Source organism: Amphibalanus amphitrite, unplaced genomic scaffold (assembly GCF_019059575.1).
Source record: "Amphibalanus amphitrite isolate SeventyFive unplaced genomic scaffold, NRLGWU_Aamphi_draft 000533F_arrow, whole genome shotgun sequence".
Lineage (NCBI taxonomy): Eukaryota > Metazoa > Arthropoda > Thecostraca > Balanomorpha > Balanidae > Amphibalanus > Amphibalanus amphitrite.
The window spans coordinates 99265-118048 of record NW_024882027.1 but is presented as its reverse complement, the minus strand read 5'-3'; the positions used below and the strand labels follow the sequence as shown (position 1 = coordinate 118048).

Below are 18784 nucleotides of genomic sequence, written 5' to 3'. Positions count from 1 at the left end.
TCAACCAAGTTTAAAACCTTTCTGACAAACACTGCAGGCTGGACATGATTGCAAACTTTTTTAGGCTTGGTCAGTTAACTTGACCTGGTGACCTGACCTGACATGACCTTGGGTCAAAAATTTCACACATTGTCCAAAATTGATGTACCAAAAGCTACCCCAAGTGGCGCGGCGCTACGCGCCGCGGTTTTCTATTCACATGCAAAAAACGCGACAGGGTGGTAACATATGCCCCCCCCCCACACTGGGGCGAAGGTTAAACGGGCTGGGCTCAGCCACCTTAGCCACAAAAAAAAACTCACGATCATGTTCATTGTTGAGCGCACGCTCTGCGCTTTTTCAAAAGTCTTCACATGGATGCGTTCCTGTACTTCAGAGATAAACCATAGCCTAACCAGCAAAATGACCTCAGTAGTCGACGCTTCCCAAAGCTTCCATAAACAAGTGAAGTCTAAGCAATTTTCAGTTGTGTTATTGTTCTGGCGAGTGACCGCCATCCTGATAAGACTTCCGCTTGATATCCCCACAAATCTTCCCCCTGTTGACGCCGTCAGCATTCTTAATATAGTGCCCGACACGTCCATGTCATTCGATTGTTTGTTCTTCAGCAGTGACAAGGAAAAGCGCCGCCAAATGGGCGCTTTGCGTGGCCTTCTTCCGCCAACTTACAATGGAAACTCCGCGGAAAATGTTCTGGCCAACCTGGTGAGCGCAGATTTTCGTGAGCGCTGCGCTGGAAAGCCCATGTGCTGGACACTCGACCGATTGGGAGCCCAGTTCATCACGCACGCGTCTGTCGGGCATGCTTCACCCCGTCCTCCTTCGTTATGGTAGCTCTTCGAACCTGAATGTGGCCGATAAGACACATACCGCAAGAAAAAGGCTTAGTTTGTCCATGATACTGGGTTAGATCTTCCCACTGAGCCATGCGCAGGCAGTTAGGAGCAGAAAAGAAATGGCCATACACAGAAGTTTGTTGCTGCTTTTGAGCAACCTGCGAAGGGTAGCCAAGAAATTCGTCATTTCTTGTTGCATTCAACGTAAGCATCTTGGCAAAAGCAACGTGAACTTGTATCCCTATAATCGCTGATCCCTGTGCTTCTCGTTGCAGGTACCACCGACTACGCGCTATCTCCTCCCTGCGCTGGAGCTTCGGCAGTGTGCTGCCTCCCGATGTGAAGCAGAACCTTTCCGAGGCAGAGGTGAGTGCCCCGCAGCTGGTGCAGCGGTGAAACAGGGCTACAGAACTGGCGGCTAGTGCACAATCCAGGGCTAGCTGTTGCATGCTGGTTTTATGTCACTCTCTCATAACCGCCGGATGCTGCCGATAGCGAACGAGTTACATTGTCGAGAAGTGTTGCACTGTTCTCTTAGGAAGCCCCATGGTAAGCAGACATGCTGTGCACAAGGCACGAATGCTATCTTTCTGCCTCCCCATTGTCCGGTGGAGTGGCAGGACAGGGGCCGGAATCGGCATGTCTTCCTGCTTGTTGCGGCTGACGTTTTTCCCGCTGTGTCGTTGCTCCCGGTATCGCTGGTCGAGCGGGGAAGGCCGCTCTTCGTCTGTCGTCGGACAAACGTATAGAGCTCGCCGCGCAGTTCTATAGCGACGCTGTCGAAAGGAGCCCTACTCACGCGCCACAATTGAAGTCATTCAACCACCTACTCAGCCGTTCACGTTATGTTCACATTTATAAATAAGTATGGTGCAGGACTCAGCGGTAACTACATACGCAGTACCGGTTTATCAGCAAGAACTACAACATACATCAACTGCATTAAACGGAGACACACATTTATTGACGCTAGACATTCTTATTTACAGTCACGAAAGGATGATCGTCAGGGCTGCGCACCGCGATGTTCCTTTCGCGTGACGTTGCTTTGTGACGAAAATGTGACGTCATCGTCATGATGTGCCGTATCTTAGCGTCGATCAGAAAGCATGTCTGACGAAAGTGGAACTGTCGCGTCGGAGCCTTTGACGCAAACCCAAACAAGGTCCCCTGGCGAGACAGCTGCGACGTAATGTCAGCAGGGGAAAGACTGGAAAGCCGGCATTGCAAATGTACCATCATTGCATTGCGGCCCCGTGATGGCCCGCACTGGTGCATTGTCGTAGCAGCTGAGTGGCTGAAGAAAATACCTGCGTCGTTGTTGGCTAACAGAGTTTTTCTTACTTATAATGTTTTGCAATTACTTGGTAATAGTACACATTACTGTGTTGTGGCTTGTCACTTGTCAGTATTATTTTCTTACCGAGATAAATGATATGGATCGATAGTTTTTACTTCTGGAGAGGTGGGGTCGGATGGGCAAGATCGCCAAATTTTAATAGGAGGGAGGTGTTTTGACGCAGCGTTCTGACAACAGTAACGAATGTTGGAATGATGATTCATTGATAAATGAGTAACACCCGATCCAGAATATTAGAAATTCTTTTCGCCATAGTCCGCGTCATGCCACCCAAAGAGGCAGCTATTAACCCGCGCGGGGCTGGGGTCTCCAGCCGAACGCGCGGGGCTGGGGGGGGGGGTAAATTTTACCCCCCCCCCCTGTTATCTCCCGAACTAATGGTCCGATTTGGAAAATTCAAACGTCAATCGAAAGATCTCATCACGAACAACTAAAAACATGTACTTAATTTAAAGTTTGAGGTCAAGGTCAAGGTCAGGTCAAGGGTACAAATTGCAAGTTTCTACAGTATCGGCCTTGTACCGTAGTTGCCGAAGAATGGAGTCATGAACTGAGACTGATTGCCCAAAACGTGTTCTTAGGCTACCAAGACAATATTCGTTGCATATAATATCATTCAGAGGTCAAGGTCAAGGTCAGGTCAGGTCAGGTCACCAAAAACAAAATATAGAAAAGGGCATGTGCGACACATTTTTTATGGGTCATTTTACTCATAGAATTCAATAGGCACACTCAATAAGTGATATGGACCACCTCTGGATGAATTTCAGGTCGAGGTCAGGTCAAGGTCAGGTCAAGTGAGGTCAAATTTTGAAGTTGGTTGTTAATGCCTAAAAAGGTGTCTATCTGATGCAGTTTTTCACGGCGAATCGAATGGTGCTATTTTTGTTTCCGTGCGTGGTCTAGAACTTCCAAAAAAATCATTTTTCAAAAATTTTGTGTGTCGTGACGTCATAAAGTTTTGAATAATTCCCACATTTATGAAGCGATTCTTCTAAAAATTAGTATGTAGGTGCACATAGACCACTTCTCTGACATATATTCCGGTTTTTTCGATACACTCAAAATTTTGGATTTTATAATTGTTTTCCCAAAAAAGTCAGTTTTTTTAGAAAAAAAAATTTGGGCCAAAATCCAAAATTTTCAAAAACCGAGATAGCCATTTGATAGACAAAGTAATATTACGTATAACCTTTTTTGTTACGTCTTGATTCCTTTAAAAATGAAGATGTTAGCGGCGTTTGAAATTTTGCCGTTTTTGAGGCGAAAATGGCGAACATGACGTCACTAAAACGTCAATTTCTCAAAAAAAAATCGACGGATTTCGCTCAAATTTTCAGGGAACGTGTCAAATTGATGTACGAAAAGGTACTGAAAGTTTGACGGCGCTGCGCGCCACCGTTTTTGAGATATTGCAAAAATTCGCGAGGGGGGGTAAAATTTACCCCCCCCCCCAGCCCCGCGCGGGTTAAATATTTCTGACGCGTCCCTTTCGAAGCAATATCTTCCTCAGCATCCCCCCCCCCCCCATCTCTGATATGAAGCTGCGCAGCGTTCCATTCCGCAACATCCACTGCGGCGGTGTTGGTTCCCTACTCAGGTGTCCGATCTACACCGGTGTTGGTTCCCCTTCTCGGGTGTCGATCCCGTTGCCGGTGTAGCACCTCGTTACTCGGCGCTGTCGGAGGTGTCAGTTGACTCTGCGGCGCCCGCGCGCCGGCCCGGAGGCCACCAGGGGCGTCGGTGCTGACCTTTACCAATAGGTCGGCCGGTGGTGTAGGCGTCACAGCCGGCCAGCTCATGGTGGACTGGCGCGATATACGGGTCACAACATGGAGGTGACCGACTGTTTGGGAGCGGAGAGAGGCGAGCGGTGAATTATTGTTCATTTTTCAGCATTGCTTGTCTTTTAAAGTTTCGTGTAATTAGGAGTCGCTAGGATAATTTGCTCAGTCTCAAGCTAAAGAGCTTGCATAATTCGCGCTTCTGCCCATACGATTTTACCTTGGGATTTACGTCTCCCTGGCGCCATTGGCACGCTTTCATTATGATGTGTTTCTAGGAACTGTGATAAATTTTGAGAACTCGTCGCTGGAAATTTGGCACAAGATTTTCGCTGTTTACCTGCAGCTACTGATCAGCTAAGTTTTATTCAAGCCATGCGAAAATCCCAGCGTTTTGTCATGCGTCCATAAAACAATGGTCTCCGTCACGTAAAATGTACCGTCGCTACGCTGAAAACAACGAGGAAAAGACGCCCAAAGTTAATCCCTTTAGTGCTCTCCTACATATTTGGTTTTTAACCCCCACACCAAATTTGCGGGATTCAGCAGCGTGACCTAGAAAAAGGATCGGGGCAAACTTTTGGAAAGTGGTCGCCCTTAAGGAGGCAGTAGTCAGGTATCATCGTCAGTGCGTTGTCGTTTCCGCTGACTCGTTCTACGCGTGATCTGCCTGTTACGTTTTTTGCTTGTGTGACATGACATGGCTGCTACTGGTTCTGAGTAAAACGGCTTTGTCCTGGTGTTCAGTAGGCAATGTCAATGAACAATGCTAATGAGCTATCTTACCTGTGACCTTAGTGTTGTTGGTCATATGATTAAAACAATTGGGTGTTTTGTTTGCAACGCCTGTAGGATAATTTTCATGTCCAACAAAGCTCGATCATAGGTTGTGGAAATCGTCAATACTGACAGTCTTCTTCGAAAAAAAGTTTGTCCATACTGAAAATCTTTCTTGGAAAAAAAAAATCATCATGAACTCCGTTAGGCAGAGCTTCCCCACTTTCTGGTAATAAGTTAATACTCTTCAGAACGCAAATGCCTCAACTGGCTGTTTAAGTGTTAATGATAAGATATGTTGTTACGGCGTTGAACGGAATGTGCCACCTTTCGGACTAAATAATGCCATCGGGAACAGTAAAGCGCCATGCAGAACATCCGTAATATGTCCCTATAAAGTTCGCGTATGATCGTCCAAAGTTAGACTTCAAGGCGCTTCTGTGAATATATTTCTTTTTATTTTCCGCCAGTATCTTCAGCGGTGTAAGACCTCCGACCATCCGTTGATCAAAGATGCGTGCAAGATTTTCAGAAAGAAAGAATGGTAATCATCACTGGGAAGAATGAAGAGCTTTCCTTGTATGCACTCGGGCACCTACTGTCTAATGTCCATTACATTAGGAATGGCGGACGGGTGAACCCTTAGGCGATCGCGAACTTCCCTCCGGCTCGCCGATCCTTCATCTGAGAAGAGATGGGGAAGGTCCCGCACTTTCCGCGAGATTGGAGCGGGGATCTCCCGTCGGCGAAGACCAATCGTGTGCGCGGTCGGAAAGCCTCAGATCACATATCGCTGGAACGACGGACTGATGGGACTGACGGACTGCTATCTCATGCGTCCGGCAGCTGTCTGTATAGCTTTGATTGCAGGAGGCCGTCGTTCTGTAAGATACCAGGGATCCCGGCGTAGGCTGTGCCCGCGAATTACGGTGTTCTCAGACCTTGCGCCCTGGCGGTACCATCCTCTATTGCTGCTAGAAGGCACTGATATCAGCCGGTATTGCCTCTGGGCATCGAGCGACTGCAGGCTTTGCTCGCAGAACTGCAGCTCGATGAGGACCTTATAAGTCGCAAAATATGTTATAAGAAAATGTTTCTGCCAGATTGGATACCTCTTATGTAATGTCAAATTCATACAAATGGCATGGTCCATGTAAACAATCAAGTTTGTAGATTTTTTTAGCAGAAGCTGTTTCTTGAACCGTTCTAAGTCGACACGATGAAGTAGGAGATTTCTATCAGTTTTCTCGTTTTTACTCGAGGTACTGCCTATGTGTGTGCTCTACTTAGCCCTCCTGATACCGTAGGACCACCTCCACTGAATGTGTGCCCTGCCAACAGGCGAAACCTACGTCACAGGTGGCAGGTTTATTGGATCATATGGACCACCCAGGGGCCCACACCACGTGTCGCCATTACGATTGAAGCGGGCCAGTGGGCGTCTGGGCTGTGGGGCTGCCGGAGGGAGCGGGGCTAGCGGCGACCCGGGGATGTCCCCGGGTCCGCCGCGGACGTCAATACTATCTCGGGGAGTCCCGACGCCGCCGACGCGGCCGCGCCGACAACGGCGACCCGCCGACCCGTCGACCCGTCGACCGGCGCGGCGGCGAGAGTCGCTGCTCAGTGCCCACTGCCCAGCTGCCCCAGGGACGACCTCTGAGGACCCACAGTCCATGCTTCAACAACTACGCCCATTTTAGGTATACCATTTTTTTTCATGACGAGGTCAGAGCTTCTGATGTCCAAGAGCCACTGGCCCCCTCCCCCCCCCCCCCCCCCCGAGATGTTGCCGGCACTTGGGGAGCTACCACACCTTCTTCAGTTCGTTGAAAGGTTTACAGGTTTTACATGTTATATTAACACCAGTTGTCTGCGAAGACCTCCCTGGGTACCTCTGGGTGATTCAGCGTCATTACTGATGTTCCGAAGGTCAGCGCAATTTGCTGGTTTAGGATTCAGCATGCCTGGACAATTTAGGCGTTACTTATGATGATCTGGAGCTTGATAGCTAAAGCCGCAAAAACGACTAATTGAACTTTCCCGTCTTCGGAGAATTATTATCGATATATTACTGCGTCTGGCTCCAGCAGCTGCGTTCGCTGTATGTGCTGAGCGAACTTTGAAATCTAACCTTGCGGACCTATAGCTGTGGCTTATTTCTCCTCTGACGACCTGCTGGGTAATCGTTCTCGGACCGCCCCTAACCGCCTTCCTCTGAGTCCTAGTTGCCCACCCGCCTTTGACATCTGCCTTTTATCAATCCACCTCCCTTTGACCCATCTGCCCACGTCTCGCAGCTAGCAAATTCATTAGTCGAAATCTTCTGCTGGATTCCAAATGACTCGTCATTCCTCATAATTTCGTTTTTCAGCCCACAGATATCCGCAGCTATAACACCCATAACTAAAACACCTGGAAGCCGGTGATTCGGGTGTCTGGGTGGACCGATACCACCCACCGACGGGGGTAACCGCCTCGACAGGTGTTCACCTCGCCTCGACCGCCCGTGTTCAAAGGCTTCATTTTGTTTGTGTGCCAATTAAGAACCTATGCCAATTCGTTTTCACTCCCTAAATTTTATGATTTAGCGGGTGGCGGTCTTTTCAACCCATTTCATCAACGTGCGGGATTTACGAAGAACATAAATCGACGTAGATATATTGGACAAATATGTAGTAAAGAGCAAGTAGTCTACGAATACATTAAAGAAGCAATTACATATAATTAAGCGGACCAGTTTCGTCTATAGAAGATTTCTTCAGCGCTTTTTTGACTGACCACCAAAAGGTAAACGTTTTTGAAAAAGCGCTGACGAAGTCTTATAGACGAAACCGGTCCGCCTAATTATATGTACACTTTAATATATTTGTAGACTACTTGCTATTTACTACATAAATCGACGTCGCACGTAAACCTCACGCAGACTGTCGTAGATTTACGAAAAGCCCGTTGTGTGTGATCAGAAGCATTATCCTCTTACGCTATGAAACTAGGAACTGGTTACTTTCACTCCATTCAACTCCCGTCAAATAAATTAAGCTTACTGATTCAAGGCACTCTCTTGCAAGTTCCATGCCGAGATTGAAACGGAGCCATCAACGTGGCGAATGGTGATCTCGAACCGGCTTTCGTGGTTAGTTTCGTTCTTCAGTTATCCCACTGAGAACCCTGACTTGTTGCCTGCAGTCAATTTTGCAAGGTTGAATGTGAATTGGTAGCTGAGATCATGCATTGTGTTGCATTTGATTGCAATACATGACGCATATAAAAGGCGGCATGGAAACGATTAATTGCGCACGGGGGGGGGGGGATGTTGACAGGGGTAATGTATGACCGTAGTATTATAGGCCGTGTTCGCAACTCGCATGTCACCTGTACCTATACCTATCTGTTTTGTAACAGTAAGGACTACCGACTTGCCTATTCGTGAGCCCTCGATGGCTAGATTGTGCTGTGCTCATATAAGTACGCATGCATGCCTACAATTAATTTATGTCCATCAAACATGTTGTTTCTTATGTGCAATGGTACATTAATGGTACATTAATGCTGCACAAACAGCAAACTCTCCTATCACACGTTCCGCAAACATGCATCCAGAGCAACAAACCTCAATATACCCTGCAACAAACAGTCGCCAGCGTTACCTAGGTAACGTCCTTCGATCGGTGCACCTCCCACTGGCGCCGCTGCCGGGAGCGCCCGTTCACCGCGCGCGGCCGCTCTTTGACGTCACGGACGGCGCTCCGACGAGGCGCGTCGATACCGACGCAGTGCGGGGCTTCCCCGCGCCGGATTCTGCTCGTCGACCGCCTCCGACCGCGCCGAGATTGCCGCGGTTGCGTCAGCTGATACTGTTGTGATCGTTATCCCTGCGGTGTGGCTGGTTTCAGGTACTTTTGCTTCTGCGACGTGACTAAAGTTGTGCGTATGATGATTGATTCCATTGGTGTGGTGTGGTACGGGAGTTCGCCGAGCGAATAGCAATTAGCCGGGTGTCGCCATAGCGTGATCCATGATGCGTAGTTCTGACTGAGGCAGAATGAGCTCGCAACGAATGCGGGTCCCGCGGATATTCCGTGCTAACGACGTTATATGGGGCTGTTTCAGAGTCGGGTGGTTTCGACGATGAATTATCTATGCGGGAGTTCAAGCTCCTGACGTTGGGTTGACGTCGCTCTGACGTGGACGTCTGACGTGATACTGACGTCCGACTGACGTGTGTCTGCTGTGGGCCGCCGTGGATTTTCCGGTCGGTCTTTGCTATGACAGGCGGCGCCGCGGCTGGAATGGGAGCCCGTCTCCCTATATGGCCTGTTCGCTCTTGTTCGTGTCTGGCGTCACGCAGAGACGGGTTCCCTGCAGCGGCAGGCGTTGGGTACTCCCAGCAGCCCCGTTGGGCCGCGGCGCCCCGCCCGGGAAGGTCGCTGACGCCGTGTGGCCGGGTCCCAGGGCCGTGTCGGGCGGGACGACCTCCACCGGGCCACCGCAGCGCCGTGAGAGCGCCGGCAAGGACGCTCCTCCCAGCGCCGTCTCGATTGAGCCCACGAACTTCGATATAAGGTGTAGGACGACCACATGGCTGCCAAAGGAGGCATTTATAAGCAATGTTCCTTGGTGCCCAAAGCAGACGATCAGTTGGAAATGTCCACTCGAGCCGCTCAGTTCCTCTCCTTTCCCTGAAGGAGCTTGCTAATCCGTGTTGATTAGACTCGGTTGTCAAACTTCGCGTAAGGTCTTACATAGGACTAGAGCAGAATCCCAATATAAGTCTCTTGAACCTCCTCTCCTCTTGAGCGAGTACACATCATTCTGTTTGCGCTTGCAGTTAGCAGCATTCCCGCCCACCGCGACGCATGAGTGATTCGACATTCAGGGAAAGTGTGATTCAAGGCACTCTGTGACTCAGTCCAGCACCGTTCCGCCCGGTACGTTGGCATGATTCTGCTCAATGAGTGGGAAACTGGGAGAGTACGGAGCTTATCGTCTTCCGGCGAGAACAGCTGGGCCTCCCACGCGTCCACGTGGAGTGGAGGTACCATCAATGTGGCTCTCTACACTTGGGATGAGAGTCGGATATACCAGCTGGGTGTTACTCTACACCGCAGAGTCGGGTATGGTTCCTCTCTACAGCCAACACTCCAGTCAAGAGTCGGATATTCCAAATGATGCCACTCGACAGTCACACTACAGTCGGATATACTCGTATACCAGCTGGTTGGTTTTACATACGCAGATGTCGATAGCGCTCTGCACGGCAGATGATGTGGCGCTGCGACGATCCCACGCACTTCAGCAAACGTCTTTGTGCATGCAGGGAATTTAAACGTCGAGACACGATAAGCTCCCCCACACCAAACTTGGCGTCCATTGTACTTACCGGAGATGTAGACTGCGTAGGCTCTCGTCTTATGTTAGGTACATTTGATGAGGAAGCTTAGTACCTACATATTTCTGTGGCGATTTCTGAGCTATCTCAAAATAACGTAAAATAGATATCCGGACTTTGCATTAACATTTAGCATGATTTCATATCCCAGTAATTAGAGCTCCAAGACCATTGGCATTTTCAAATAACATTTAACGATGAAAAAGGGCTATGCCAAAAATAAGTGCTGTTGCGTGACCGATAATTGACACGACCCCGTGACCTGTGTTATCAATCCGTCACCCTCTGCGGGAGAGCCAGCTCTGCCTCACCTCCCGATGACAGGGTGTGGTCTGCTAGAGGCGACCAGATGTAGCTCTCTCATGTCTGCTTTCGTCTCACGCCGCGCCCTCGCTATCTCCTCCCATGACCCATCTCGTTCGCCCCGCAGTACCATCATCGCTTCTCACCTCTCCCACACTGAAACGCGAAAGTCGTACTTCTCTCTGCATCACATTCTTGCATTGATTCTATCGCGAATCCCGTTGCTTGAAGTTCACTCGAGTGCTCCGTATTGGTCCGGCGCTGAAACGAGCGGTGGCCGACTTGGTCGGTGCTACCTGGCTGGCGTCTTTGCCAAGTTGTACTGAACTTCTAATTGGTTCAGGGGTTCACATGATTCCCAGAATGACTTGTTATTGCGGCCGAACTTCGGCCGTTCTGCTAAATATAGCAGGCCGCTAAGCTACCAGTAAAAACATGGGAAAGTTAATATTGCCAAACAGAGAATGGTTGATTATTTCTCGTGGTTGCGCCCGCAGATTTTAGAGGCAAGTATTTTAAAGAGATTGGCCTTATGTTGTGTTCATCGCTATGATTTCGATGAGATGGCATTAACAAAAATATAAATGATTTCGGCTTTTGACATATGAGAACAAGCCGATTAATTTTCACTCTGTGCTGGTGTGCGTTAAATTTAGCTTTGCTGTCGTCATATCTACACCGATTTTCTGATGCAATGCCCGTTTGTGTGTCATTGTTCCCGGGCCACAAATACATCAGAAGATCGTCTGATGTTGAGTTGCCGACGCGAGCTGGTCTCAGCACAGTTCGATTCGCTTTGGTGTTCGCTACTTTCGTCTTTCTGTAAACCAGCGTGGCTTGCGATGAGGTAGTCTTTTCGTCATATAAGGCAGGGTGTGCCTCTTTTCGGCCATTTCGACATTTGGACAGTCTGTCTTAAAAGTACCGCGCAAAGTGACGGTGGATCCATCGAGCCTGATTGAGGAAGGGCCTGCTGAATTTGGGTCACCGAAGCAAATAACATCCTCGTCCATTCCCTAGGTCAATTGGTCGGTGACTTTAAAATTAAAGCAGGCCCTTTCTCGGTCAGGCTTGATGAATCCACCGTCACTTTGCGCGGTACTTTTAAGACAGACTGGACACTCGAATCACAGTCACAGTTCTGCTGTGTGCCTGAAATTCCTCAGTTAGTGTAAGCGGTCTTAGCCTGCGCAGCAACCTTTGGCAGGCATGTACGAGAAGTTCTGCCTCAGACCCTTCCCCCTCCCCCCAGTCAAAGTATTTGACACGAAGATAAACAACGCGTTTCGTAATGACCAAGTTTCTTGTTACTTTTTGTTAGCAATTATAGCTGTTTTTCCTCTGTTTTTTTTTTTCATTTCAGCAACTTCTACAAGATTTGATTAGGGTAGCGTATATTATTTTCTGAAATGCTATTGACGAAGAGCAGCTGCAGGTAAGGTGAGCTCATCACTGGTGGCGCACAGCTAACAGCCCCCACGGCTGGGGGAGGGGGGGAGTTGGCTTCATTGAGCGGCCACCGTCGGCGCAGCGCGCGCTCTGATTGGAAATCGGAGCTGCGAGGAGGCCGGCCGGGGTCCCCCGTTCCTCGGCCGGATGCGAGGTGATGGCCGGTCTCCGGGAAGGATCTGACAGCATCAGGATATACTGCGGAGAAAAGAAAAACGTGTTGCGAAGGTTGATCCTCGGAACTTATTCATATTTTGGACTTTGAGATGCGATGATACATTTGACCCGGACGGTTCAATGAGGCACGTGAATTTCGGGAGGCCCGGCACTTGTCCGACCGCTGCCGTCGTGCGGCTGGTCCAGCTGGCGCTAACACCGATAGCCGCTGGGATTGTCCGTCGGCCGTGGCTCGATCACTGCCGGTCGCACTTTGACCCCAGCGTGCGCGCCGGCCACACCACCCACATGCTCTCTGCACGAGCCGGGGGCAAGGTCCACTGGTGGGATTCATGGGCATTGTAGCGGTCTTACTCGGGATCACGGGATGGCGTCACAGTGACGTCATTATGCATGTCATCGATAACACGTCATTGTCATTGCCGCCCTGTTGCTGGGCAGTGGGCAGCTGTGTGCACGGTGTGTTGCATCTTTGGACCCGCTATGATTGCATTAGTTCCAGTTGCGGTCGGTTTAGTGCTGGTCTCAGCCACTGGCGCTCGTGCCCGGGAGAGACGCTGCTTAGATGTTTTCCAGGTACTGATTCATGCTGTAAAACCTGATGGTATCTGAAGGTGCATTAGTGGCAAAAGCTAATTATGTTCATTCGTTCTTTGTAGGTGAATAATGCTTAAGAATAACTACATCGTCCCATGCCTTTGTTGAATTCCCATTTCCCGTGCTTGCATCTATGAGAACTATGGTCTGTGGCTCTTTTGCATATTCGAAACGAACTATCCATACCCGCTGATGTATTTTCAGTTTTTTCTTTCTTTTTGTAAGCTGTGGTGTTCCATGTCTATCGCCGTTAATGTAGCCGTTCCAGAAATATCGGATTAACATTTTTGGCGAGGTGTTCGGGGTGTCACGTTGTGCTGTTCGATGCATGTTTTGGCCGGGTTCCGGCATGTGCACATCGCATGGAAATTCCCTGCTGGTGGATCATTAGTTGTGGATCTGGTTCTCCCAGGGAAAATCCTAATACAAAACATGGGACGATGATCTACGCTTGACTTTTGTGGTATTCTCTGAACGTCATTGGCTGTCGACGCCTTCAATGACGATAAGTTTGACCGCCTGACGGGCTCTGTTTCCTTTCGATATGTGAAATGTGTTTCACTTATCCATATTCACCCTTCTATGATTCATTATTAAATTTGCCTTTGGCAACATTATTTGCAGTAATAACTATTTTACAGCTCGTTTGACTCCAAAGCTGTGGGATTATAGCCACACATCTCTCCGATCTTTGCGCTTACGTTTGCTTTTCCGAGAAACACTAATCGCTCATATGTCATAGGCGTGGACGTCATCCGAGCATTCGCGGTCCTCGTTGCGGCTTTGCATGTTCAGACCGTCCGCATACGACCAGCCATCCGTTTCATTTGTGCGGGATTTCTCAATGTTCGCTGGAATCTTTTTGAGGTGCGGCTGCCCGGCAACGGTAAAAATGAACCGACATAAGTGGGTTTCCGGTGGGATTTCTGTAGCAGATGCCGTTTGAACACTGCACTAGAATGCTGATCCTGAAATGGAAGGGGAAGGTGCTTGGAGTCTAGCTCATAGGGAGTCAGGGGTCTACATTTAGATAACGTTGCCTCAGGGCTGCGGAGTCGATGGATTTACGGCGACTCCGACTCCGACTCCGACTCCGGCTTTCAAAAACCAACTCCGACTCCGACCCCGACTCCGGGCAGAAATGTCGACTCCGATCGACTCCAACTCCCGACTCCGACTCCGCACACCTGGCAGGGCTGCGGAGTCGACAGATTTTCGGTGACTCCGACTCCGACTCCGGCTGGGGTTTCCAATATCGACTCCGACTCCGACTCCGGTCACAACTGTCGACTCCGACCGACTCCGACTCCGACTCCGACTCCGACTCCGCAGCCCTGCAGTGATGGTACATGGATAGTATTGGATAGCCGCTTGCTGTTTTCCATCGGTTGCTGTATCGCCCCATTTTAACCCGCGCACCGACGGGCGGATATCCGCCCCCCCCCCCCTGAGGTTTTTCGCGAATAGCGGGAAAACCGCGGCGCTGCGAAATTTGGTATGACTATAACCTCATCAATTTTACACATGGTGTGCAAGTTTGAACTTCCTACCTTTTAAGGTCAGGTCACCAGGTCACTTTGAATGACCCAACCTCAAGTCACTTTTTTGCAACTTTGTCACCGTGCCACAGCTACAGTAGATGTCGGAGGCCTTTGAAAGTCGCAGGATATTATTAGGTCATTAGTAGCTACAATTTGTATATCTCGGAACTTTGATATCGGTGACCCAATGTCAGGTCAATTTCGCGACCTCCCCATTATAAGTCAATGGGGGAAAAATCAACTCCCTGTTTTTACCACTAAAACGGGTCGGAATGGCCCCATATACTTTACGTGACTTCATATACGATCAACCTTCACTACCTTGAGGTCTGTTTTGCTGTTGGGCAGCTGTGAGGTCATGTGACGTCATCAAAGGTCACCAAAGGTTTTTGGCCAATAACTCCGTACAGGAACAAGATACAGACGCGTGGATGGTCTCACTGTGTTCAGCTCGTCAAGACGCATCGAATGATATACATGATGACCTCGAGGTCACGTGACCTGAGGTCAACCTTTGACCTTGACCTTTCGAGGTCAACATATATATCATTCGATGCGGATTGAGGAGAGGATCACGATGATGCCCTTAGTTTGTTCCTATCTTGACTAATTCGAAAGTTATTCGAGAAAAACTCTCTCCATAGCTAGCGCCGCCATTTTGACTTTTTCGACCCCTGTGACTTCATCTTTGACCTGACCTGAAAATGACCTTTGTAAAAATTGTAGATCTTGGCCGTGCGTATCCGATGCCGTTTACCGCTTGTCGCTATCTTGCTTCGTTCTCGAGATCTCAGGGGGGGGGGGCGGTCATCCGCCCCCCCCCCCCCCACCTGCATTTTTCCGTACACTCGTTTTTTGTGTGTGTGATTTTGGGTTTAACTCTACGCCCTTCTATCTCTTTGAAAACAAATCCGCCTTTACATTGCTGGTGGGGTCGTTTTGGAAAAGCTGCGAAGGGACGCTATTTCATCGTCTTTTCCTTCATGGGAGCACACCATGCCATCATATTGGACAATCCAATATTGGATTGGATCGGGACAGAGGAGTATACTGGATGGGGATGGTGTAACGGTCTACAACAGCTGTGTAGTTTCTCTTTGTGTGCCCTCTTGGTTTATGGATTTCCCGTAATCTGGGGAATACCATCAATTGATTAATTATATTTGCTCAGTAACCAAGGCAATATAGCACTCTTCGACACATGATTGCGCTAATCCTGAAACTAGTTTCACCAGTAAATTGTCCCGACTTAACGAGGACAGGAGATGGGACTCCCAGTAATGCGGGGAATTATGTCAGTCAGCCGGCCACTTGGGTCCAGGTATAAGTCTCCTTCTTGAGAATTGAACGGTACTGGGCTGATGTCAGTGCGTACTCAATGGTCATTGAAGTTTCCGCTTGTTATCACATATGGTAAACATATAACATTTATGTGGATTTATGTTAATGTTACTGTTTTTTATTTTTGCCCGGGCGTTATAATTATACCTTTAGGTAAAACGAACTACGGCAAACACGAGCACGACCGTGATTTGACCAGTGGTAGAATACCCGCTGAACGGTTGTGTCTATACAGTTCACTCCTAACTCATCCATAACTCCCAGCGAACAGCTGTTTTCCAAACTGCGCCTGATACCAGGCATCGGTCTCTTCATCCTGGTTTAAGATTAGCAAGCTGGCAGCTATTCCTAACGGTTTCTGTATGAGAAACCTCCTTAAATCCGACTGCAAGCTGCTGTATCAGCCAATAAAGTCAGATAGTTGTTATAGCCGATCATGCATTTCATTCCTGAATCAAGATAACGTGGCTGGAATGTTTGGGAGACACACCTGCTCCCCATGTCTAAGCTGGTTCTGCGAGACTGAGGGTCGAACTCAAAGTCAACCCGGAGGTCGAACACTGCACTAAACGTTTCCGGTTCACAGGCGTTCGTGCAAGGCATCTCTATTTTAGAGAGTTTGCGGTTATGGTGTGGATTTCGGGGTATGCGGTGATGAATGATGACCTCATCATAAGCCGATGCTGGAGGCCCATGTGCCGATATTTGTTGAAGCGGCTCTAAACCGGCTTTAGATGGTCAGGCGCTCCCCGCGCCGTACCCTAGCTGAGATCTGCTCACGCAGAAAGTGTGGCCATTGCGTCTTATTACGAAATCGCCGATGAGGTAGGAGTGGGTCGTATCGTACCAAATGAACCCAAAGCTCTGGCCTAAGTGTACACCTCGTTATGGCCAAATATAGACAGACATATGTACTATGTAGTGCACACAGTTCAGTAATAGTGCAACCGATTTCGACAGTGTAGTCTGTGTCTTAGTCATTGCGTGGTTCGAGCGATGATGGTGCGCGTCGTATTGCGAGCCAGGGTCTTATGGCGACGGTGAGTCGGCGGAGGGAGAAATTGATCAGCCTTTGTCTAGGGTTCAGAATGACGTGATATGACGTGATATGACGTGTACAGAGGTATGATCTAGGCTAATGTGGTGAAGCCGGGCAGTGCGCTCCGGGACACGAGCGGGTACGGGTGTGAATAGAGGCATCTGAGTGTACTGGACTTTTTGCATTACTACAAGCTATTTCGGCAACCATGTCACAGGAAAGCGCTGTGGCAAGTTCGGCGCTGGACATGCGGCTAATCCCCGAGTTCGATGGCGGTAACGCCTCTGTGGAAGAGTGGCTGGATAAGACGGAGCTCGTCTGTCAGCTGCGCGGAGTGTCCGACATTCAAACCGTCGTCCCCCTGCGGTTGACCGGCGGAGCCTTCAGCGTCTACCAGCAGCTGAAGCCCGAGGAGAAGCTGCAGTACTCTGCCGTCAAAGCTGCCCTGCTGCGGGCGTTCGCTGTGGATAAGTTCCAGGCGTACGAGGAGTTCACGGCGAGAAGACTTCGTGTCGGCGAGAGCGTCGACGTCTACCTGGCAGACCTGCGGCGGCTGGCCTCCCTGTTCGGCGGGCTCGGCGACACGGCGCTGATGTGCGGCTTCGTGGCCGGTCTCCCGGATGCGGCGAGGCATACCTTGAGGGCCGGCTGCCGCATGGAGAGCCTGACGCTGGCCGAGCTGGTGGAGCGGGCTCGGGCGCTGATGGCAGAGAATGCCGTCGCTGCAGCCGCTGCCGCCGCTGCGCCGGCCCGTTCCCGCCACACGCCGGCGTCATCACGGTGTTACCGCTGCGGTCGAGCCGGTCACTTCGCTCGTGACTGCCGGGCGGAGAGGAGAGCGGACATCATCTGTTTCCGGTGCGAGCAGCCAGGACACGCCGCGGCACGCTGCCCGGAACGGATGCCGGGAAACGCGTCAGGAGAGGCGGTGTCTGCGCCAACCTCCTCTCGGGCAGCCCAAGAGTAAGAGGCGCGCTACCGACGGTGCAGCTGCTGGTGAATGGGCAGCGCAGAGTGGCTGTTATCGACTCGGGCTGCAGCTGCACCATCATCCACGAGTCGTGCTGCGCGAGCTGGAGACGGTGCGGCGTGACTGTAATGGCCGTCAACGGGTCCCGGCTGCCAAGCAGCGGAGTAACGGAGGTGGCGGTTCAGCTGAAGAGCGGCGGGCCCGCGGTGACGCTCAGCGCCGTGGTAGTGCCGGACAAACCACTGGGCGTGGATATGCTGGTGGGGATGACCGGCATCGCGGCGCTGGGCGGGGTGACAGTGCGGGCGGCGGACGATGTGGTGTTCGGTGCCAGCGAGAGGCCCGACGTGGCCGTGCCGGGCCCGGGAGGGGTGCCGCCGCGATGCAGCGCCGTGACGCCCCCGGCGTTGACCGTGGAAGAGCGAGACTTCACGGTCACTTATGACGCGAAAAGTCAACACTGGACGGTGGCGTGGAAGTGGCGGAACGGGGCGGAGCCAGGGTGCCTGAGGAACGGTGTCCCCCAGTACGGCGTGCCGGCCGAGGCACGGCAGGAGTTTGATGCTGAACTCCGTACATGGATCGACAACGGCTGGCTGGAGCCGTACGACGAGACGGTGGACGGGCCGCCGCGCGGGCTGATCCCTCTCATGGCTGTTGAACAGCAGAACAAGACTAAAGTACGACCAGTCTTAGACTGCCGCGAGCTCAACAGCCATGTGGAGGCACACACGGCCGACGCTGACGTATGTGCCGACACGCTGAGGAAATGGCGGCGGCACGGGGCCAACGTCGCCGTCGTCGACCTGAAGAGGGCGTACTTGCAGCTCAGGACCGATCGTCGGCTGTGGCCGTTTCAGACAGTCGTGATTGATGGCCAAAGGTACGCTCTTACCCGTGTCGGATTCGGGCTCAACGTCGCGCCTCTCATCATGAAGGCGGTGGTGCGGACGGTGCTGCAACAGGACCCAGTGATGCAGGGCGCCGTCATACCGTACGTCGACGATCTGTGCGTCAATGAGGACGTGGTGAGCGCGGAGCGCGTGATCGCCCACTTCGCGAGCTATGGGCTCCAGTGTAAGCCGCCGGAGCGGGCTGCGGACGGAGCGCGGCTGCTGGGACTGCGTGTGGAGCCAGTCGGGGGTGGGCTGGCCTGGAGGCGTGACAACCCAGTCGGCTCACCGCCCGCGGCAATGACGCGGCGCTCCGTGTTTTCATGGT

General features: G+C 50.9%; 2 protein-coding genes across 6 annotated transcripts in view; both read left to right on the top strand.

The window, feature by feature from the left end:
* LOC122393394 (DNA replication complex GINS protein PSF1-like) overlaps nucleotides 1-18784 on the top strand; it is a 76757-nt gene that overhangs the window by 31086 nt on the left and 26887 nt on the right. For all 5 annotated transcript variants that reach the window (XM_043389346.1, XM_043389344.1, XM_043389345.1 and 2 more), the window contains exon 5: nucleotides 1112-1202. In XM_043389346.1, coding sequence (XP_043245281.1) covers nucleotides 1112-1202 — 91 coding nt within the window. The remainder of the gene's footprint in view (nucleotides 1-1111; nucleotides 1203-18784) is intronic.
* On the top strand, nucleotides 16802-17573 carry LOC122393393. Its single transcript, XM_043389342.1, has 2 exons — nucleotides 16802-17473; nucleotides 17546-17573. The coding sequence occupies exons 1-2, from the start codon at nucleotides 16802-16804 to the stop codon at nucleotides 17558-17560; spliced, it is 687 nt and encodes a 228-aa protein (XP_043245277.1). The 3' UTR covers nucleotides 17561-17573.